Source organism: Girardinichthys multiradiatus, chromosome 21 (assembly GCF_021462225.1).
Source record: "Girardinichthys multiradiatus isolate DD_20200921_A chromosome 21, DD_fGirMul_XY1, whole genome shotgun sequence".
Classification (NCBI taxonomy): Eukaryota; Metazoa; Chordata; class Actinopteri; order Cyprinodontiformes; family Goodeidae; genus Girardinichthys; species Girardinichthys multiradiatus.
Window position 1 is genome coordinate 35,953,334 of NC_061813.1, and position 24,707 is coordinate 35,978,040.

General features: G+C 38.4%; 1 protein-coding gene across 1 annotated transcript in view; it reads right to left on the reverse strand.

Moving 5' to 3' along the window:
• Nucleotides 1-24,707, reverse strand: part of LOC124858274 (cadherin-12-like) — a 190,850-nt gene that overhangs the window by 21,429 nt on the left and 144,714 nt on the right. Inside the window, exons 7-9 of the mRNA XM_047350231.1 lie at nt 24,229-24,482; nt 12,204-12,340; nt 5,567-5,688 (exon numbers count right to left, since the gene is read on the reverse strand). Coding sequence (XP_047206187.1) covers nt 5,567-5,688; nt 12,204-12,340; nt 24,229-24,482 — 513 coding nt within the window. The remainder of the gene's footprint in view (nt 1-5,566; nt 5,689-12,203; nt 12,341-24,228; nt 24,483-24,707) is intronic.

Genomic DNA, 24,707 nt, shown 5'->3' on the forward strand with positions numbered 1-24,707 from the left:
AGCTAATAGTCACTTTAATTAGAGCTTAATTTATTAAGCCTGTCTTTTTATTGGTGAATTAGTCAAAAAAGATAGCAAGCATCCATCAAACAATACCCATTGGAGAAAGCTGTGTTTCGGAAGAGTCATTGGGCCTAATTCCATCAAATTTTATCTGTATTGGTTAAAAACAGAAATGTATGTTTCTAAGCAAAATGGGAAAAAAAACAACTTTTGGATTCAGAGATTTATTTCATATTTTTATGAGAAACTGGTAATAAAAAAATTTTAATTAAGGTATGCTTTTTTTAACAATGCATATCAGTCTATTCTATTTAGATAATGCTTTAGAGAGCAAACAGTAAAGCAGCATCTAAAATGAGTGTGAATATACAAGACATGAAAAAACAGTACTGATGTAACATTTGTGCTTTTTATTTATTTTGTTTTGTTGAAAGATTTATGGAGAAGCCATAGTTTTAACTGATTTGTTTTATTTTTGTCTGCCCCATGCCCTCCGAAAAGCAACAACCTCATAAATAATCTTTACATTTGGAAATAATACAAAAATAGGACTTGAGTTTTAAACTACTACTTTTCTAACTTCTTGCAGCAGCTATCTGTCCTGCAGTGCTCACCATAGCTAAAACAGTAATAGGTGGTAATTGTGTCCTTCCCTCTGTTTTTCTCTTAGCAAATTATGAAATAATTCCATAAAATCACAGTCTTACTTTTTAGGTAATTGGTGACAGAAGCTTGAATCTGCTACTTTTCTAACTTAACATTAGAAGCTGGGTGTGCTGCAGTTGAAACACTAGCTAAACAGGGAGAACAAGAGGAGATTCAGTTTCCTGTTGAGACTAACTACTAAGACTAGTTTCTCAGAAACAGCACAGAGTTTCAGCTCTGTGACTGTTGTTTTTGTTCTCCCCTTGCAACATTTTTATTAGTTGCTTATAAAAAAAAACAAATGTTATGTTTTGTTTTCCTGCTTACTTTATGTTTTAGTTGGGTGAAGTTGCTACATGCTTCAGGGACAAGAAAGGGTAGGTTTATCATGCTGGGTGCAGCTGTTGCTGTTTTCCATGCTTATTTCTGAGAATTATTATTGGTCTTGGTGACAGCAGATTTTGAAGTTAAAAGCTACGCATTTTTTCGTAGATTTTATTGCTCTGTATGGCTACCGGTCTTTTAAAAACAATGTTTTCTTTAGGGTACCTATTAAAATAAAGGACCAGGCTGTTCTCACTGGTCACAAATGGTAAAGTGCAAGGCAGCTTCTGTGTTTTCAAGGCATGTTGCAGAAGCAGGTGTTAAGTAAATAATATTATAGTGATTGTGGAGTCAAGGGAAATAATTGCTTTTTGTCCAGATAGTTCAACAGGTGGTCTTTGTAAAAAAAAAAAAAAAAAGAAAGTTTCTTAAAGGCATCTTTGTAACATGTTGGATGCACTGAATGCTGTTTAACACTGCAGGCAGGAACAGCCAAAACAGCATAGCATTTACTCTTTAATTAGAATTTGTCATGGAAAACTCCCGCTTTTCTTCTCCTATAAATACTTCCCACCCCACCTGTGATCATGAGTGTGGCTGTCACGGCTGCAGCTGCTTATTACTGTGTGCAATTGTATATGTGAATGCTTCACATGTATTTTGCTTTCACTCTCAGCTGCATTCTAGGCAAAGAAAGATAAGGATGCCTGCTAAATGGTGTAAATATCACTCCTGCATAATGGGCTGATTCACTGGTTTAGCATTTCAATACAGCACAGCAAATACCTTAAACAGCAGAAACACATTAGAGAAATGTCTCCTTTAAATGTACCAAATAGGGAAGGGTTTGTTTTATGTTTCCTCTCTGCTTTGTCCCATTTCACACTTGACCAACTGACTGTGAACCATTATTTGTAAAATAAGGAAGAGACCTTCTTTATAAAACTGTGTCAACCGTCATTGTTTTCATTTGCAAATATCCACCCTTCTTCCTGTTTCCAGGCACACATTTACATGAAAAAAATCTATTGATTTCCTTTCTTGGTTTCATCATGGTTACAAATTATTTTCAATCAGAGGGCCCACAGCGTGAGGTACTCCCAAACAGGCAGTTTGTGTGTATTTCAGCTGTGCTGGTGCAGATAATCATTGGGAGAGAAATACGATGGATTTTTCCAAGAAACAGATCAACAATTCTTTATCATTCCCCAGCTGTGTGCAACACCTGGTGGAATCACGCTGTGAAAACACTGCAGGGAGACTTGCATTCTGTAGGAGCGGGTAAAGAAGGAGGCACAAAGGGAGTAAAATGAAGAGGTGGAGGGAAGGTTAAAGGAAACAGGGGTAAAAAGAGGGAATAACAGGACTGCATAAAAAAAGTTTGTTTTTATAATGTTTTCAAATAATTATTTTCTATTATCTTGCCCTCAGAGAGACAAACTAGTAGCTGGATTTTGTTGTATAATGAATAATTGATAAATAATTGGATAGCAAAAGGTGCTTAATAAGAGATTTTTTACAGAAAAAGTAAAAGTAAATATAAATAACACATGGTTTTCATCCTTAAGTGAATCAGTTTGCACCAATATATTTTGAGATATACTTGTTTAATAAATAAGATGTTGAGATACACTAGATAGCAGGAGTTAAAAAAATATTGCAGGTTATGAAGCTAAAAGGTAAAAGCACAGATGTAGGTAGGAATTTTGTCAGATTCCTATTTTTAACCAAAAATCTTTGATTCTTTAAATCTTGAAATATTTGTCATGCTTTTCTAAAATACACTTTCAACCTTATTTTGAACTAGCTGAATTTGTAAAAGCATATTATGGCACGCAAATGATTGTGAATCAGTTCACATTCTTACTCGTAGCTCAGAAATATATGCATTTAACATTTATTTATTAGTTTTCATCTTTGAGTAAATCAGTTTCTTTCAGTATACCATAAGTGTTATTTGCTTAGTGAATGAGATGCTTAAATAGTCCAGACAAAAGATGTGCAAAACTGTATCAGGCCGAGTATTTTATTAAAGAAAAATGTTATAAATGTTTTTTTTTTTAAAACTTATCATATTTTTTTAGCATGTGGTTATGAAGAAATTCTAAATCTCTAGAATAAAATAGACATATGGATCTGAGATATGTGTAGAAGGTAAACTAATTTAAAAGTGCTACTTAAATATCCGACATTCTTTTTGCATCTCATGTAAAACAACTATAACCTGAGCTACATTCCTCAGCAGACAAATGTTTTCATATTCCCAAAAAATGTGGGATCTCTCATTATATTTGGTCCCATTTCTAAAAATTTAGAGCTATGGTTTGCTCAGAGCCATCATCTAGTAAGGCCAGGTGTGGGAAATTTCAAAGCTCCATAACGAGTTTGACTTGTCAAACTTTTCTCCAACAATCAGCAGCCATTAGCCTCCCCAAACAGATGCTAGGCTCTCTGAAAGTTATAATTGAGGCTCGCAAAACAGGGGCATGCTGTAATAAGACAGCAAAGCATTTTTACCCAGCTGTTACATCAGTCTGTAGCATAATGTATAAAACTAAAGCAGTGGAGTTCAGTGTGACCTCTAAAAGAGATAAAAAACTTCTACTGTGGAGCTGAGCTGCCTTACCAGTGGGAAAACTGTACACCAGCTGCATTAAGGAAGGCTATTACATGGGGAAATTTTTAAATATTTATATTAATAGAACATATAGGGAGTATTTTACTGGTTCAGAAGTTACCAATTTATTTTATCACTAAGAAATATGCTTTCACGATAAAAAAAACCAAAAACAATTTAATCTTTGAAACCACTATTTCACTGTGCAAAATAAATGTGAATTTATTAGAAGTAAAATTACATTTTGATAAACATTCATAGCTTGTATCCATTAGGAGCTTTGATGATCTCTTTTCAAGCATCAAAGCTGCTTCTTCCCAGTAATGTGGGAAGAAAACATGGCACATTCTGATGTCGGCAAAGACGGCGGTTCCTTCAAATGAAGGGCACAGCCGTTGTTTTGATTGCAGTGGGCCTGAGGACCAGCGCAACATCTTCAGTGTGATGAGAGGGTTCTGCAGTGATTTGATGGACTGCCAGAGAAGCTGCTCCAGCACACCGCTAACTGCATATAGATTCCAGCTAATGGGCTAATTTACAGGCACAGGTAGTTTACAATGTGCCAGTCAAATTCTCCACCGCATCCCAAATATACAGTCTGAAATGCAGTCTGGGTAGTAGAGGTACGCAGAGCACTGCTGAAATGTATTATTGCTGCTCTTACTAAATTGAACTCTGTGATACAGGCAGTTCAATACTTTATACAAACCATTTGCAACAAAAAGGAAATCTAATGAAAATAAGGTTTTATTGAAGCGATTCAAATTAAAACCTATGTATAGATTTGGTAGAGAAAAACAGCAACGTGGTCCTCCAAAAAGCAAAAAAAGTATTACTTAATTTGATCTCTACATACCACAAAGTCAACTTTAAATTAATTTTAAAGTGTAAAAAGAAAACAATGATTATGCTAACACAATAGGTGATACGCTGTAATCATTTATTGAAGAAAAACACATATAAATGGAAAAGTCGGGAATGAAAAACTGATGCTTCTTTAGAATTGAAAAGGGAAAATCCATGGTGCTCGTGATAAAAAGGATTAACTAATTGATCATTAGCAAGTGTGATCTACCTTATAAAGAAAAGAGATTTGGCAGTTTGGTCTGGGGCATACAGGTGTGCATTAACACAAGACTGCCAAGACTGAAAGACATTAGCAATGATCTTAGAGAACCAATGGTTGTTGCCTGTTAATCAGAGATGATTTATATGGCATTTTCCAAACAAACTGAAGCTCAGCATTCCAGATTCTAGATTATTTATAGATGAAAAATACCTAAAACATTACAGAAACCCTAGGCAATAATGTGCAATGCTTAGAGAAATCAAAGAAAAAAACAAAAGCTCCATCTCAGATTATAGAAGCCTCATTAAGCATGTCATTAAAATTAATGAAAGGACAATTAGAAAAAAAAAATGACCAGGTATTATTGTTTGAAAGTGTTATAACAACCAAGAATATCATCATTGAACATTAGCACAAACATCTCATACCCACTATCATGTAGGGGCAGTGATAAGGGCCCACTACCTGAACACCCTGCAGTCACTGAATCAAAAGTAACCTCTTCATTATCCCAAAGTATTCTAGAGTTAAATATGTCCAATGGCTGAAACTACAACAGAAACACAAAACTACTGATAATATTTGCTGCTGAGGATAATTCTACAAGATACGGACTCGTGGGATGTAAAATTTACATAATTTAAAAAGCTTGTAAAGACAAGATAATTTTTGTTAAGTCCTGACATCTAAAACCTCAAAAGTGAAAGAGGGTGTGATTTATTTTAGGCCACACTTTTAACATTCTAACTTTTGGTTTCATTTTAAAAACCTTAGAACTATGTCAACCCAAAGACTCCAATCAGCAGCTGTCAACTCAATGTAAAATCATCCCACCATTAGACAATTTGCTCTACTTCATGGTATGATGACCTAAAATAAACCGAAAAAGAGATTAATAATGAAGGTACCTGTCCCACTTTGGCGTTCTCACATACAAAGGTCTCGTAAGGGCTGGCCAGTTCAGGAGGGAACTCATTGATGTCCAGGACATGCACGGTGACGGCCACACGGCTGGTCAGAACCGGACTGTCTGCAGAGAGTAGCACAAGATAGACAGCCCCTTTTTTCTTTTTCACATCACTGACACCAAGTGGATATCTGTTGCACTACCGCTTTATGACACAGCCAAACATGCAATTTTATCATTGATGCAATGGGTCGGCTGACTGGATAAAAAAGCTGCAGTGCTCAAATATACAGAGAGTCCTTGAAAAGATGCACTCTAAACCCCCCCCCCCCCCCCTCCCCCGTTCAAAACTTGTAATGCATTCAAATTCAAAGCATGTCAATACATAAAATGCACCCAAATGCTCCTTTTCCCGCAAATTAGAATATTAATATCCTTATATAAACCATACATTTATAAAGGTTCGTGGACTGTAAAGAATATTTTCTTTTTCTTTTTTCACTCTGGTTTGAGCAATAAAATGTGCCGCCCACTGCAATTACAGTTTGAAAGCCCCCCTGAGTGAGACTAACTCGAATTCAGGCTTGTTTGTTACACTGTTGCCTCCCTGCAGGGACACAATGGGGAAATGTTCTCTTCATGTGAGTGGAAAACTTTATGGATTTGATGTGGGAATGCGCTTTGTTGTGCAGTAGGAGGTTTAGTTTGTGTAGAGGTATGTATTGTGGGTTGCCTAGGTTAGGTGTGTATGTGGTGGCGGGGCTTGAGAATGAGGTTATGTAGTCATCTTGAAAGGATTGGAGGAGCAGGCATGGCTCAGATGGCAACCGGTCTATGACCTTGATGGAAAAAGCAATCTTCCCAACCCTGGTATGACAAAGAGCATGGGATTTGCTACTTTGCGCTGACCCAGAGACTTACATTTATGCTCATTCAGCAAAGATACTCTGAATCTGCTATCAAAATGTTTCTTATGCTCTCTTAGGTCATAAAGTCTGCAATATTGGGCTTTAAAGCCTCTCACTTATGGGTGCTGAAAAGCAAAATTTTATTTTATCATTTGAAAGACTGGTCTGTTAAAACTTATATTATGAGCAGTACATCATTGAGACCACTTGATGGAGCAATAGCACAGTGCATACATTCCAATCTGGTGCACATCAGCTTTTCAACCCAGTATACCCTATGCTCCATTTCATTATATGGAGAATCACAGCACTGCATTGCTGGGAAATGCTTCAAAAAATAGTAATAAAGTTGTCTGCTTAAACTGCTTCGTTGCTGTACTTCACTTGTTTTAATTAAGCTCATTTTAATGAAATAATCTAAATTTATACAAGCAATAGATAGATGTAGATAGAAATCTCTTAAAAGTGACAGAATAAGAATACATACTCGCAACTCAAAACTTTATGAAAAGTGTGAAAGAAATTTCATTTGCCACAAATAGGGGAGTGAGAGCGCTCTCTAATTGAGTTCTGCTAAGGTCATTATTGCATTTAATAGATCTTCCCACTCCCGTTGACTCCCTAAAAATTGTGTTTGGGTTTAATTGGCAAACAACACATTGTTACTGCAGTCCATGCTCTGCCTTAGCACACCCTAAGCAATATACACTGTGCCTCGGGATGGTTCGACATACAGTGCTGTCTTTTTGATGAATGACTGCAGTGTTTGGGGTTGACCTGACAGAGAGAAACTCTTCAAGGTTTGTAAAGTGAAAGGTTTTCTCGAGTGTCACTGATTGTTGTAACCAAAATGTACATTATTATTTTTGGATATTTAAATGTTGAGTAAATAAGGAGGGAACACTTTAGGAATGGCCAACTCCAGTCCTCGAGGCCTGATGTCCTGCAACTTCTAGATGTGTCCTTGGTCCAACACACCTAAATCAAATGGCTGAATTATCCCTCAGTATGCGGTGAAGTTCTGCACATGCCTGATAATAAGCCATACATTTGATTTAGGTATGTTGAACGAGGGGAACAGCTTTTAATACAGAGATGGGCAACTTTAGTACTTAAAGGGTTGATGTCCTGCAAGTTTCAGAAGTGTCTTCCACAGCCCTGAGTAGATGATGATTATAGTGCAAACGTCTACAATGACCTATTGCTTGATGAAAACAGCAATGCAGAGGTGTCTGAAGCTGCTCCAGGCTCTAGTTCTCACTGTGTTCCATTTACATCAGAAGTCACACTCGGATATGGGATTGACATCACCCCCAATTTATTGTGTTCCCGTTGCAAGTTGGGAAACTCCACTGGGTTTTGCTAATTAATGTCACTCAATAGACAAGCCAAAATCAGTTAGCAATACACAAAAACAGTACAAATCTCAACAACTTATACTTTCAGACATTACAGTATCACAATTGCAATCAAATGTTGTTTATTGCTGTCACTGGCAACTGGTTTAACGATAAAAAGCATCACAAGTGTAAAAATCACTAATATTAATATGAATGGTGGCCATGTTGGATTTTGTGGTTGAGGTAGGTGAAGAGTGTCTGAATTTCTAACAACGATCTGCTCCCTTTTATCTAGGCAATCAGAATTAGATCGACTTCACCCCACAATTGAACTGTTTTCAAATTGTAGGTTGTAAAACTAATGAAAACCATAATCATTCAGTATTTTGGTTGACCACTGATTTAATATAACCAGACCACCAAAGTGCAAATAATCAGTTTACACTTGCAACTAAAATTTGCTTTTATATTACTGGCAGCCATGTCAAATTTTGAGGTTGAGGTGGGTGAGGAATATATATGAATTTCTAAGAATTTCTAGGATTTTACCTTGGAAATCAGAAATGCTGTGACCCCAAGTGCCATGGTCAATAACCAGTATTATTAGATTGAGCAATACAATCAGAAGGCTTGGTGATGCAAATTGAAACTAGTGCAAAAAAAAAAAAAAACACTCAATCCAATAGCTATTACTGTTTTATATGCATAACAAACCATTTTGGATTCTGAGGTCAAAACAAATTAAAGAGGCAAATCTGATTTTCTAGGTTCCATTTCTATGCTTCCATTTACATTGTTTCAAGCTATAAATTTAAACATGGCATATACCATAACTCTTGAACTCTCCCTGAATTGTCACTTTTTCACTAAAACATTGGTGAGTGCATCAACCACCTCAAAGTGGTGTTCAAAATATCCTTAGTTTTTAATTTTATAGTGTATCAACATGCATCAAAGGTATGCCATATGTACTGTACACTTAACCTGTAAAAATATACTTTAATCAGGTACCTGAGCTTAATGAGTGTGCGAATGCTAACATTAGCATGTGAAAGCTAATGTGCACAATTGAATATTTTTAGTTCTTTAAATTTCCAAGCACAGTAATTATACAAATGTCTTAATTGTTATGTGACTCCTGTCCTCCTGGACAGGGCCTGCTTGATTTAAGAGTTTGTCTTTTTAAAAGGTAATCATATTTAAAATTTTGCTAAATCTAAACAATAAACTTGGTAAAGATGTTGTAAATGGAATCATTAAAAGCAAACTGCAACAAGTATGATATATTTATTTGCTTTTGGTGGGTAATATTTATAGGGTTTGGACATTTTGTAAAGAAGAACCCCAGTTCTACTAGTGTTCACAATTAAAACTACAATTTCTCGGTCCATAGTGCATTAAAGATTTGTCAAGCACAGCAGTAAACATTCTGGACTGGTACTGTACACTAAACCAACCAAATTGTGCTTTCCTGTGGCCTGTTTTTAATGGGTAATATTCATAATTTTGTTATACTAGAGCTTGTACGTCCGTACAAAAAGTAAGGAAATTTGTTATTTCTTTATGGTAACAATGGCTCTTGGCTAGAATTCCTATATTGTTGGAAATCCTGTTTATTCCCCTGTAAATTATATAACACAGTTGCATTTTCCTTACAATTGCACGGAGATTGCTTCTGTGAGCTAAGTAGCAGCGTTAAGTATGTGGATTGTGCCACTGAAAAACTTGCCAAATCCTCTTTGCTAATGCCAAACAGCTTATTCTGCTATTGGCATTTGTTTTGTGTTGTTTATTGGATTGGAGGCTTGAAGTTGGGAGAAACGAGATATTTGGCAATTTAACAATTTGTCCTTTCAACAAACAATGGCCTCAGCAGCGCATGTAAGAACCATAGATGATCACTACAGCCTGGCACCTTCTGATGCTGGTCACCAGCTTGGTCACACACCACTTTGGAATGGCATCCAATTTGCAACTATCATTTTTTTGAACTTTGGGTTGTGTTGCCCATGAACAACACCCCCAAGCTGGGTCCAGGAGTATTCAGTACAGTTGAGGTCAGTACTAAAGGCTGGCCCCAGATAAACCCCAGGGGTGACATTCACATCTTGGAGTAAAGAGTTATCTCTCTAAGAGTGGAGATATGGTATTGCCATTGCCACAATCTCATTCATTTTCTATACCTGCTTCTTCCATACAGGGTCGCGGGGGAGCTGGTGCCTATCTCCAGTAGTCTGTGGGCGAGAGGCAGGGTTCACCCTGGGTAGGTCGCCAGCCCATTGTAGGACAGCACAGAGACACACACAACAAACAGCCATGAACACACCTATTCACATCTAAGGGCAATTGAGAGAGATCAGTTGACCTAACAGTCATGTTTATAGACTGTGGGAGGAAGCTGGAGTACCCAGAGAGAACCCGCAAACACGGGAAGAAAATACACACTCCATGCAGAAACACCCCTGGCCAAGAGTCGATCCCAGGACCTTCTTTCTGCAAGTGCTACCAAATGCGCCACTGTGCAGCCCTCCCACTAAACCTTCCTTGACATTACCTCCACTGATGAGAAGCCTTGCTTTTCCAGTCTGGAAGATGCCAACCCCACATCGTCACAATGTCTCCAACAAAAGCTGCGTGACATTGGCAGAGAGGATTTGACAAGCCTTTCAAGGGCGCAACCCAAATACTCAAGTCTTTATTTACAATTGCATTTTGCTAAAAAAATTATTTCCAATGACGTAACATTTTTTGCCAAAAAGTATAGTTACAATAAAGACAGAATCAACCAAACCCAAACCCCCTCACAATTTGTTATAAGCTTAATTCTACATAAAAGCCACACTGCAAGTGTGCAACAAAAAAATCTAATGGATCAAATTTATTTTTGTTTCTGTAACATTTGCATTGAGATTTTGAACACAAATAACAAAACATGATCAAATTAAGGTACAGATTACTTTAGGTTTAGGCATGTTATAAAGTGTATCCTGCTGGTGTTTTTTTTATACCTCATGAAACTGAAAATGCTTTGCAGAAATTACAATACTCACTTAAGTAGTTCAGCAAAACTAGAGCTTGAAATTGTGGGCGAGTAAAGGCATGAACATTTCAAACACAGCTCTCATATTACTGCATGACCTCTCCTCAGTAAATACATTATTTGTATGAGCACTGAAGGTATCTGCACAGCAGTATTTCTTGTTGCTCTTCATGGTTTAAAACTCAGATAATAGACAGACACTGTTCCAAGGGATAACAATACAGCACAGAGCAGAAGAGACATAAAGGCTGTTCAATACCCAGAACGCAAAGTTCTGCCAGAACTAACTCAAGGTCAAAGACAGATTGAACTCAAGGCGGGAACACAAACTCCAAGCTGCTGTCTTTATCTTGTTATTCCTCCCCAACAATTAGTTGTAAATGCCGACTCTGCTAACAGTTTTTTTCTTTTCTTTTTTTTGAAACGTTGTTCCCCTGAGAGGGTGAGCCCAAGAGGGTGAGAAGACAAGCGTAAAAAACAGCTGTGAAAGGGGCAAAATCGGCAGAAATCCTTCTTCATTCCTTCATCAAGAATGACAGACCAAAACGAGCAACAATCTTATAAAAGTCCCATCTGCCTGCTGCTCTTCCTCCATCAGCACCCAATTTGTTTAACCTACCTTGTCTCCTTATTTCAGTGCATAAAACCACATGAGAAACCATGAACACACACACACACACACACACACAGAAAACACAATTAGAATGTCACTGATGTGACCTTGAGGGGAAGTGAGTAATATCAGTTTCCAAGGCGACAATGATTCAAGTTTTAACAGGCCATATTTCACAGTCTGTCCTAATGAATATACAGGGGGTGTAATTTTGATTGAGCGCCAGTCTGTCTCTGGGATAATGACTTTGATGGTTCTTAGCTGATTTGATGACTAGATGACGATGGATTTGCTTATTTATGTGAAAATTCACTCTAGTTCCTTCATAATAAACATAATTAGCTTGATGACACATCTTAAAGCCACAGCGTCAGTTCCGTTTTGCAGCAGGGAACCATCTGCTCACTGTAAAACTTGGGATGGTTGTCACTTTACTATGGGGTATGTAAAAATTGACTGTGTAAACAAAAGCTTCCTCCAAATGCCAAAAAGAAAAAAAAGGTAGTTAAAAATGAAAACAGTGGCATGGTGAGCAATGTGAGAGGAGGCATTGTCCTGAAGATACAACCCTTTGGGAGAGCCAGTCATTGTGGTTTACCGTCACCAATAAACCTTTCTGGAAAATAGGATTGAGTATTGACTTGAGTAAAAGAGCGATAAATCCTTCACACAGATTATGGCGGGGGAAGGTCAACGACACCTGCATGAATCACTGCTGATCTCATTGTCATACTCACTGAGTTTGGTCGCCACAACAGAGATATTGTGCTGGGCAATGTTCTCCCTGTCAAGTAGCTCATTTGTGGAAATTGTTCCTTCCACCGGATCGATGTCAAAGTTGCTGTCCAAGTCGCTCTTCCAGTCGATGGAATACCTGGAAAAGAGATGTTTGTTTAACAGTATAAACTCAAGAATTGGCGGTGCAGTCATTCTCCCTCTGGACTCGGCGGGGAGCATAAATAGTGAGCACGTCAATGCTTTTTCACCAGTAAATATATACTTTCAGGGGTTGGACAATGAAACTGAAACACCAACATTTTAGTGTGGGAGGTTTCATGGCTAAATTGGACCAGCCTGGTAGGCAGTCTTCATTGATTGCACATTGCACCAGTAAGAGCAGAGTGTGAGGGTTCAATTAGCAGGGTAAGAGCACAGTTTTGCTCAAAATATTGAAATGCACACAACATTATGGGTGACATACCAGAGTTCAAAAGAGGACAAATTGTTGGTGCACGTCTTGCTGGCGCATCTGTGACCAAGACAGCAAGTCTTTGTGATGTATCAAGAGCCACGGTATCCAGGGTAATGTCAGCATACCACCAAGAAGGACAAACCACATCCAACAGGATTAACTGTGGACGCAAGAGAAAGTTGTCTGAAAGGGATGTTCGGGTGCTAACCCGGATTGTGTCCAAAAAACATAAAACCACGGCTGTCCAAATCACGGCAGAATTAAATGTGCACCTCAACTCTTCTGTTTCCACCAGAACTGTCCGTCGGGAGCTCCACAGGGTCAGTATACACAGCCGGGCTGCTATAGCCAAACCTTTGGTCACTCATGCCAATTCCAAATGTCGGTTTCAATGGTGCAAGGAGCACAAATTTTGGGCTGTGGACAATGTGAAACATGTATTGTTCTCTGATGAGTCCACCTTTACTGTTTTCCCTACATCCGGGAGAGTTACGGTGTGGAGAAGCTTCAAAGAAGCGTACCACCCAGACTGTTGCATGCCCAGAGTGAAGCATGGGGGTGGATCAGTGATGGTTTGGGCTGCCATATCATGGCATTCCCTTGGCCCAGTACTTGTGCTAGATGGGCGTGTCACTGCCAAGGACTACCGAACCATTCTTGAGAACCATGTGGATCCAATGGTTCAAACATTGTATCCTGAAGGCGGTGCCGTGTATCAGGATGACAATGCACCAATACACACAGCAAGACTGGTGAAAGATTGGTTTGATGAACATGAAAGTGAAGTTGAACATATCCCATGGCCTGCACAGTCACCAGATCTAAATATTATTGAGTCACTTTGGGGTGTTTTGGAGGAGCGAGTCAGGAAACGTTTTCCTCCACCAGTATCACGTAGTGACCTGGCCACTATCCTGCAAGAAGAATGACTTAAAATCCCTCTGACCACTGTGCAGGACTTGTATATGTCATTCCAAAGACGAATTGACGCTGTATTGGCCGGAAAAGGAGGCCCTACACCATACTAATAAATTATTGTGGTCTAAAACCAGGAGTTTCAGTTTCATTGTCCAACCCCTGTATATTAGTATATTACTAATGGGGCTACTCCATTCTGGATAAGCGTCTGAAATGACTCCAAGAAAAATATCAGTCGTTTTTAGAGAAAAAAAATAAAGACGTTTCCAATCAATCATCAGACTTGAACTCTATGGAAAATCTATTGAAGGATCTGAGAATCAAAGGGGAAGGCCCCCAAAAACTTCAAGATGTGAAGACAGTTTGTATGGAAGAATAGGCTTCTCAGAGAAGAAGCCACTTTTCTACAGCAGTACTTCAGAAACTTTCCCAGCGCTATTTTTTTTCCCCCTCTTGCTATGTTACAGTCATTCATTATCTATTGCTTCTTCCATAGTGGGTCGCAGGGAAGCTGGTGCCAATTTCCAGCAGTCTATGGTTGGGAGGCGGGTTACGCCTTTGGATACACCTTTGACAGTTCACCAGTCCACCCAGGACGTTCTAGCGGCAAGGAAACAGTGCTACCAACTGCGCCACATTGCAGCCGCTATGTAACAGACTTATTCGAAAACAGATAAATTTTTTCTTCAATATTCTACCCCACAATACCACAATGACCAAGATGCAACATTGTTTTATTTTTTATTTTGACAGCATCTTAATTCTTCTTGGGTATATCTCTACAAGCCTGACACACCTCTTTTGAGGTATTTTCCCCATGCTTCTCTGCAGATCACGTTAAAAGAGCAGCATCAGCACATAGCAATTTTAAGGTCTGTCCAGAGATGTTTAGCTGGATTCTAGTCTGGGCTCTGGCTGGGCCACAGAAGGACCCTGACAAACTGCTCCTGTTTTAATTCCTGATGCAGAAAAGCTTCCCCACAGCATGATGCTGGCACCACCATGCTTCCCAGTAGGGATGATGTTTGCCAGGTTATGTACTGTGCCAGTTCATCTTCAGACATGATGCTTGAACTAGGCCTAGAAATTCTGTGTTGGTTTAATCAGACCAGAGAATTTGTTTCTCTTGTCATGTCCATCTGGCTACTCTACTATAAAGACCTGATTTGCGGAGAGCATTAGGAATTGCTGAACTTCTGCATCCTTCCGTCCATCTCTACAAGGGAATATTTTAGCTCTGCCTTAGTGACCATTGTATTGATGGTCACTCTCTGACCAAGGTCCTCCATTCCCAGTAACTCAGCTTTGGTCAGGCACAAAGATCTAGTGAGGCATATGGTCATTCCAAAACTCTTTCATTTAAATACAATGTTAACCACTGTGTTTTTTAGGATGTTGAACAGTGCCAAAATTCCTTCCCCTAATTTATAGTCAGATAATTTCCTTGAGTTATTGCTTGTTCTTTGCTCTATTACACACTGTCAGCTGTGAGACCTTATATAGACTAGTGTGTTCCAAACCAAGTCATATCTAACTGAATTCACCACTTGTGGATTCCAGTCATGTTGTAGAAAGGTCTGAAAGTCTAAATAATCTCAGCCTAATTTTGAGCATCATGGAAAAGGCTGTGGATTCTTATGCAAATGTGATTTCTTACTTTGTATTTTTAATTAATGTTCAACAATTATATTCTTTAACTGTTTTATTTTTTAAAGAATAATTAATTTAATCAGTTTGGGAATATGGCTAATACGACAAGAGGTGAATGTATTCCAGAAGCAATGTAAATCTCTAAAAAAGTTCAATGAGTTTATTTAATACCTTGTCTCATTCTATGTTTTCACACACAACTTAACTTGTGAGCTATTTAGTTTTCATGTCTCTTTATTTGTGGATGACTGGGGCCATTACCGGCACCTGCTTTTGTCAGTAGCACCATCAGATTTACATTTACTGAGAAAAAAGTTGAGGTGTTCAGTACTTATTTTCCCTGCTATATTTATATGAGTTAGGCATAATGAGATGTTGGACTAGTCTTCATCACTCATTCTGAATGGTCATTTCCAGAAAATGTGCTGAGGACTGCACATGCATCTCAATCGAGTAATGGAGAACACGTTTGGCCATGCTGAGCTAATGTTTTTCTTGGGAACATAAATTCATTTTAGGAACTGTCGCCAGCATATCAATCTCTCCCTCAGCCAATGAACAACAAAAGCACAGAAAAGTCTAGCACTGGTGTCCAAATTCAGCAGGAATACTTCTCTTTATGGAGTATGTCTTTGGTGTTAGCTGCTCGGAATGTACAGGTCCTTCTCAAAAAATTAGCATATTGTGATAAAGTTCATTATTTTCCATAATGTCATGATGAAAATTTAACATTCATATATTTTAGATTCATTGCACACTAACTGAAATATTTCAGGTCTTTTATTGTCTTAATACGGATGATTTTGGCATACAGCTCATGAAAACCCAAAATTCCTATCTCACAAAATTAGCATATCATTAAAAGGGTCTCTAAACGAGCTATGAACCTAATCATCTGAATCAACGAGTTAACTCTAAACACCTGCAAAAGATTCCTGAGGCCTTTAAAACTCCCAGCCTGGTTCATCACTCAAAACCCCAATCATGGGTAAGACAGCCGACCTGACTGCTGTCCAGAAGGCCACTATTGACACCCTCAAGCAAGAGGGTAAGACACAGAAAGAAATTTCTGAACAAATAGGATGTTTCCAGAGTGCTGTATCAAGGCACCTCAGTGGGAAGTCTGTGGAAAGGAAAAAGTGTGGCAGAAAACGCTGCACAACGAGAAGAGGTGACCGGACCCTGAGGAAGATTGTGGAGAAGGGCCGATTCCAGACCTTGGGGGACTTGCGGAAGCAGTGGACTGAGTCTGGAGTAGAAACATCCAGAGCCACCGTGCACAGGCGTGTGCAGGAAATGGGCTACAGGTGCCGCATTCCCCAGGTCAAGCCACTTTTCAACCAGAAACAGCGGCAGAAGCGCCTGACCTGGGCTACAGAGAAGCAGCACTGGACTGTTGCTCAGTGGTCCAAAGTACTTTTTTCGGATGAAAGCAAATTCTGCATGTCATTCGGAAATCAAGGTGCCAGAGTCTGGAGGAAGACTGGGGAGAAGGAAATGCCAAAATGCCAGAAGTCCAGTGTCAAGTACCCAAAGTCAGTGATGGTCTGGGGTGCCGTGTCAGCTGCTGGTGTTGGTCCACTGTGTTTTATCAAGGGCAGGGTCAATGCAGCTAGCTATCAGGAGATTTTGGAGCACTTCATGCTTCCATCTGCTGAAAAGCTTTATGGAGATGAAGATTTCATTTTTCAGCACAACCTGGCACCTGCTCACAGTGCCAAAACCACTGGTAAATGGTTTACTGACCATGGTATCACTGTGCTCAATTGGCCTGCCAACTCTCCTGACCTGAACCCCATAGAGAATCTGTGGGATATTGTGAAGAGAACGTTGAGAGACTCAAGACCCAACACTCTGGATGAGCTAAAGGCCGCTATCGAAGCATCCTGGGCCTCCATAAGACCTCAGCAGTGCCACAGGCTGATTGCCTCCATGCCACGCTGCATTGAAGCAGTCATTTCTGCAAAAGGATTCCCGACCAAGTATTGAGTGCATAACTGTACATGATTATTTGAAGGTTGACGTTTTTTGTATTAAAAACACTTTTCTTTTATTGGTCGGATGAAATATGCTAATTTTGTGAGATAGGAATTTTGGGTTTTCATGAGCTGTATGCCAAAATCATCCGTATTAAGACAATAAAAGACCTGAAATATTTCAGTTAGTGTGCAATGAATCTAAAATATATGAATGTTAAATTTTCATCATGACATTATGGAAAATAATGAACTTTATCACAATATGCTAATATTTTGAGAAGGACCTGTAAACTGTGAATTTCAAGGAAAGGAAAAAACAAAAAAGAAAGAGAGAGAGATAAGAAACCAAAGCACATGCTAGTGACAGCCCCATTCATCACTGCATGCTATTTGATGTTAACAACACAATTGTTTCATTAATAATTATACAATCGTCTATGGAATTCCATTAGGGGAAAGTCATATTTTATTCACCTTTACAAAGAGTTCACAAGGTGGGAATTTGAAGCCTTGCCCATGGGCACTTTCACAAAGCAGGTTTGTAATTTCTCATGAGGCTGAACCTGGACCTTCCTCATAAAGTGTAGCCTCTCTTTGGTACCATATTGTGATTTGTTTTCTTTTCTGTTATAAGCTTTTTGATCCTGAAAGACAAAATTACATGACTTTTTATAGAAGTTGTTGTTTTGCACTTCAGAAACTGAAACTGAACTTGACTCTGTCATTAACATCCATTCACCCCCTTTTAGTGTTTTACAGTAATGAGAAACATAACTAAACCCCTTGATGGGGGTTTCAAATTTGACTTGTCCGTGTTGTGTCTCAAACATTGCGTTTGAGACACGTTTGAGTGCTGCCTCAAAGTGAACATGAATGTGTCAAACCAGTTTAGTCTCTTTGATGAATACTTGAGCCAAACTCCCATCAAGTGTTTAAAAGATCAGAATAAATCGTTCTGTATTTTGTAATTTTTCCCTGAGGCAAAGAGGTCTGGTTTTTTTCTACATTTAACAGGGTATTACTGGATAAAACATGTGTGTCACTTGGGTTGCACCATGTCATGACTAAGAATATTTAAGGGTTATCTGCTCACTATCTCTTAGAAAAGAATGACAGACTGGGGGTGGGGGGTATAAAATACAGTAAACATTAGGAAAATTATCTTTGTTGTAACTGATCCGCATTAATTGAACAGAAATGATCAACAGCTGTAACAAAGAAATCACAGATCTGAAGAGTATCCTTAACTCTGAGTCTATGGCAGCTGCAGATATGAAAATTAATTACTCTTATCTCCTGCCTTGAAGAGTACTAACGTTCCTTCCTACAATGTGAGCATCAAACCCAACGCAGAAGGAAATTTCAGTAAAGGGGAAGGAGCGTGCTTTTGTGTATTTCCCAGGCTCATTCAATTTTTAGAGTCTACAGGCTTGCTGGGGTGATGTTTAGGAGTCTGCGACCGGTGTCAACTAATTAATAGTATAACAATCTTAGTCAAAGATTCAGCCTAACTTTAACTGTTTAAAGCCTTAAGTTTTAGAAGAACAAATCAACAATGAAGCATTCATGATGCCCGCTCTGTATTCCGAGCTGAAGATACTGTAGAGTTATAAAGCCAAATAGCGGAATTGGTTTGGTTTGAAGACTAAAAGCATGATTCCCTATGCATGACGGCATACGGAGTCCTATTGTTTTGAAGTGCACAATGCAAGGCTGCTCTCAGAAGAACGGACAAAATAACAATGTCATCTGCGCTACAGATGAATATTTAAAGACCAGAGACAAAATGGAGATCCACAGAGAAGAGGGCATTAGGTTTATCTTGTTGAACAAATCTCTGCTTCTGCTGTTTCTTTGTTTTCCTGGTGATTAAATATTAATAGTAAAACAACTGCTCATCGGGCAACAAGTATTTCCTCTGTCTTTGCCATTTAAGACTGAGTACCCATCACTTTGAAGCAATCTGACAATGTAAAAGCAGTGAGTGTATTAATAAAAAAAGGGGTTCTTATACATTTTTCAAAGCACTCTTTCTTTTGTCTTTGCAATGGATGGGTTATTGTTATCCGTAGCTGATGAATGTTTTACAGTTAAAAAGTGGTGAAGTCCTATAAGTGCCCATGAAGGCATAAAGACTGACAGAAAGTGAATCACTTGGATAGAGCGTGAATTGAGTTTAGTGAAGCATGTTGGTTCTACAAAACTGAGCAGTGATGTTCAATGTCCAAAAAGATAAACGTCAAGAGGAAATGTGTTATGCTGTAATACATTTGACACTGTTTTCATAATTTTTGTTATGCAAAAGAAATCTAAATATGAAAGAGATCAGAACCTTGAAAATGTGGTGTATTGTAAGAGTTATTGTAAGAGTTAGCTGCTGGACAGGTGGTATTACATTTGACTCTTGAATACCTTAGTATACAGAGAATTTTAAAGTTGACTCAGTGACTACAAGGTCCCCATGTCCTGTGGCTGCTGAACTAGCCCACATCATCATTCCTCCTCTACTATGCTCTACAGCTGGTAGAAGGTGTTTGTACTGATACGTTGTGTTTGGGTTTTGTTACACACAACACTATACATTACAGCCAAACAACTCTACTCTGGCTTTATTAACACATTATATAATACATCTTTTTCGCAATTTCTCCTTGCATTTGTCGTTGCATCTTCTTGCGCTGTTTGACCCTGGCCTTACCAGTACTTAGCTGTGATGATGATTCAAAGTTAACTATAATCAGTGTCAGTAACACTGAGTAACAGAGACATAAGCTGCTGAAATCAATATTTCTATAATATGTAAAGATATGTCTGTGGTTCATGCCCGACGAAGAAAGAACATGATTTTCAGCAGATAACAGGAAGGCTAAAAGGTGTAAAGCAACGCTTTTTTGTGTTTTTGTCCTTTTAACCTCAGTTTCTTGTGAACATTCCGGATTATGAAATGGTGGCTGCTTTCAAAATATTCCAGAGTTAAACCAAGGGTCTAAATTCTTTAGGAAATACAAACATGAACTGTGACTGTACCAGCGCTAACAGATGAGGCTTATCATGTTAATTACTAATATAAAACAGGAGTTTAAAAAGTTAGGTGTGTAATAATTTTTACTTAGATTAATAGCTTGGTAAAACCTTGTTTTATAGCCACTGCTCTCTAACACACACACTGTGTGATGCCACTCCTAGAATAAATAATTAATAATTGCTTTGGAAGACTACAATTGTTTTATGCTATCCTTATATCTTTTTATGATAAAGTTCTTAAAGAGAAATCAGAATCAGTGAAAATCAATATTGGCAGGTTCAAGGGTTTCCAGAAATGGGAAATTGGAAATCAAAGAGGACAATTCTACTTATTGGTAAGAGCAACAGTTGCTTCTCTAAGGTCATTGCTACTATCTTCTCATTGTTGTATTGTGTTAACACACAGCAGTATGGTCCAAAGAAGTAAACTGCCAAAACGTCTGCATTTACAGAAATGATCATTTTATTGTGGATCGATTAATCAAGTGCATTTGAATAGTGGCACCTCCCTGTTACATTACCTTATTAAATCTCGTGAAAGCAGCAATAATGTGGTTCTTTTTTTTTTCTACGACTGTGCGTGAAAATCAGGTTACTACTTTTTTTGTATTATTCATTTGCAACAAGTGAACGGACCAGGCCAGAGTTCAGAAAACCTGCCCGACCACGGTAACATAGATAACAAGACACTCACAGCACCCATTATAGGGTAACTAGGGCATAGAAGAAAAGACACACCTCTTGTAAAAATTCATAAGAATTTTCATAAAGATGCTAACAGACACTCAGATGAAAACGTAACCTCCATGGTGGAGGTAATCAAGGTTTTCATTCAAACTCAGGTCAAACCTCGAAGACTTTCCTAAAAATTGCAAAACAGAGAACTGGCCGTGATGGAGGATATCTGAAGGAGTGAAATCTGAGGAGTCTATGATAGAAATATCATCTTATGGTTTCAAGGAAAAAAACGTATCTACTTCTGAAAGACATGGCATCTCTCTGAACAAATGATCAAACCCAGTAATCCACTCTCTAATTTACTGATACACCTCATTTGTGCGGGCAGGTGCAGGCATTTTTAATGAGTCCACTTACAAAGCTTGCATATTTCCTCCGTGTCACACTGTGTCACCAACAATTGCTGACCAGCCAGAAGATGAGGCTAGCAGGATTTTACAAGACAGAGTCAAATGTTCTACATAGATTGATTAGTTCTCAAACTGATGAGTAAAGCTGACAAAACTTTCACGATTAAAGCCGTGATGACATTGATGAATGAAGACTGCAGACGTTGATGAATGAATTAGAGATCTCAAACCTTCAATCACCGGCTGCACTGGTCTTTCTCCCTTTTGGTTTTTAATCTTCAGCAAATACAGGAGGAGGTTTGGTCTGGCAGTAAAGCTTCTAAAGACTGAATAAATTTTAAAGAAAGTAGAATATTTTAGTTCTTTGTGTAGGAAGAATGCAAAGATATAATCTTTTACCAGATTTCAACAATTATATTGTAATCACCTATATCTAAACACAAATGTTGAATGAATCTGAATGTCTTTCTAGAGATAATCTGTATAATGTCTGAAAACAGCCTCTGTGAGAAGGAAGAAAAGTTGTAATAAAGCAAGATGCAACAACCTGGTTGCATTAATTTGGACACCCTTAAATTAATTCTAGATTAAAACACCTTTTGATTTAATGTCAGCATTTGGTTTTCTTTGGTACACATCTAACGTGAACTGTGGTAAATTTGATACCATTAAAAAAAGTAAAGCTATTATAGTGGGATTTTCTCCATAACAAGGTAGAAATAGGTCGGGGGGACTGACATGAGGCCAACAATGACACTGAATAAGTGTTACCAAGTACTGATTATGTTCTACATATGACAACAGTCACATGTATTCTTCATACACTCACCGGCCACTTTATTAGGTACACCTGTCCAACTGCTCGTTAACGCAAATTTCTAATCACATGGCAGCAACTCAATGCATTTAGGCATGTAGACATGGTGAAGACAATCTGCTGCAGTTCAAACCGATTATCAGAATGGGGAAGAATAGTGATTTAAGTGACTTTGAACGTGGCATGGTTGTTGGTGCCAGACGGGCTGGTCTGAGTATTTCAGAAACTGCTGAACTACTGGGATTTTCACGCACTACCATCTCTAGGGTTTACAGCTAAGAAAAAAAAAGCTAAGAACAGGAAACTGAGGCTACAATTCGCACAGGCTCACCAAAATTGGACAACAGAGATTGGAGAAACGGTGCCTGGTCTGATGAGTCTTGATTTCTGCTGTGACATTCGGATGGTAGGGTCAGAATTTGGCCTCAACAATGTGAAAGCATGGATCCATCCTGCCTTGTATCTACGGTTCAGGCTGGTGGTGGTGGTGTAATGAACATCATGTCAATGCCACAGCCTACCTGAGTATTGTTGCTGACCATGTCCATCCCTTTATGACCACAATGTGCCCATCTTTTGATGGTTACTTCCAGCAGGATAACGCACCACGTCATAAAGCACGAATCATCTCAGACTGGTTTCTTGAGTTCACTGTACTCAAATGGCCTCCACAGTCACCAGATCTCAATCCAATAGAGCACCTTTGGGATGTGGTGGAACGGGAGATTTGCATCTTGGATATGCAGCCGACAAATCTGCTGCATTTGTGTGATGCTATCATGTCAATATGGACCAAACTCTCTGAGGAATGTTTCCAGTACCTTGTTGAACCTATGCTACAAAGGATTAAGGCAGTTCTGAAGGCAAAAGGGGTCCAACCCGGTACTAGCAAGGTGTACCTAATAAAGTGGCCGGTGAGTGTATGTCTGTACTAATGAGAGGGGTTGCAAAACAAAATCATTATATTCCAAATAAAAAGATCCAGGCCCATCTGAGATCTTGCAAAACCTTGTGGCTGAATAAGTTATGATTTGATGAAACCAAGCATGAACTTTTGCCACATTCCCATCTTCAGAGCCATATCTTAGTCGCATTTAAGTATCCGATTTTTGTTTTAACCAAATTTTGTTCGAAAGGAATAGTATAATAAAACATACTTCCTCCTAATCAGCCTGCTATCATTAATTTCTGTGCTCCTTACAATGCAACAACACTTCATTGAAATGTAATGATTTGATTGATTGGTCTTAATTCTATTTGTCTGAATTGGCACAACAGTTATAAACTAAAATAAATTCAATTCATAACAAAACTTCTTTATCACCTTTTGGTTAGTTTTTAGCCATGTTATTAGAAAATTGTTTTTACTTGTCTTAGTTTCAGAGAAAAATGTAACTATAAACCTGTTTGGGGTTATATAAAATATTTTAGGTAAAAGCTGTTTTTGTGTGTGAATATAACATCCATTGGTGACTTTCTGACATTTTCCAGCTAGTAAGTCAAGTAGAAGTTGTGTAGGATTACAAAATGTAACTTTCATAAATAAACAGAAACCACAAAAATATCCCCAAAAAGGGCAGAATTAAGCATCCCTGAACACCAACATGATTAACCAATCAGAATCCATTATACTTCACCTGCTAATCAAGGTCAAGCTACTTAATTCCATCTCAATAAGTCTGTTTGTCTAAGTATGCATGAAAATGAATCACAGTGCTCTGCTGATGAATATATTTACTCCATGTAATGACATACATTGGAAAAATATTAATTATTGATGAGATTCAATGAAAAACAAGAGCTTTTTTTTTGTTTCTAAATAAATGTAAGGCTTGAAAAATGTGCTGAAACAATGTTCAAATAAACCAACTGAAAGGTATTTCATGACATTTTAATGCACCTTTGTAGCATCTGAAAAAAAAAAAAAGTTTTTTGCATTCCTATGTTTTTTGTACTCTTTTAGCCATTACAATACACAAATTTTTACTTCGGGCAAACATTTGAGCACTTTTCTTGGAGATTTTGATATGAAAAGATAATCAACGATAAAAACCCATCTTAAAACAATGTGTGCTGTGAACGCTTTAACTTTACCTGACTGGGCTGCTGCTGGCGTCTAAATCCTGTGCTGTCACCGCCCCGATGATGGTGCCCGCGGGTGTGTCCTCGTACACATCCATCACATAGGAGGGCTTATTGAACACCGGGGGCTCATCCACATCTAAGACGTTAATCTTCACTGTTGCCATGTCTTTGAAAGCCCCAAAGCTCTGAAATCGCGAATCCAAATGAGCGTTGGAGGCTTCCACCTTGAAGGTGTATGCCTTCTTGGTCTCATAGTCCAGTGGCTACAAACAGAAGAAGATAGAAAAGAGAACCGTTCAAGTTGCATCAACTGAATTCATTTAAAAGCGTACTTTCAAATCATGTGAAGTGTGTTAGTACTTATCTAATTTTCTCTCCAAGTGGAGTTTATTCATTGAGAGTTAAGGGCTCTTGAGGTAATGCTGCAAGTCCTTCTTAGCCTTACAGCTGACTACAGTTTGCCCTCTGATTGCAGTTAATTTTAGTGC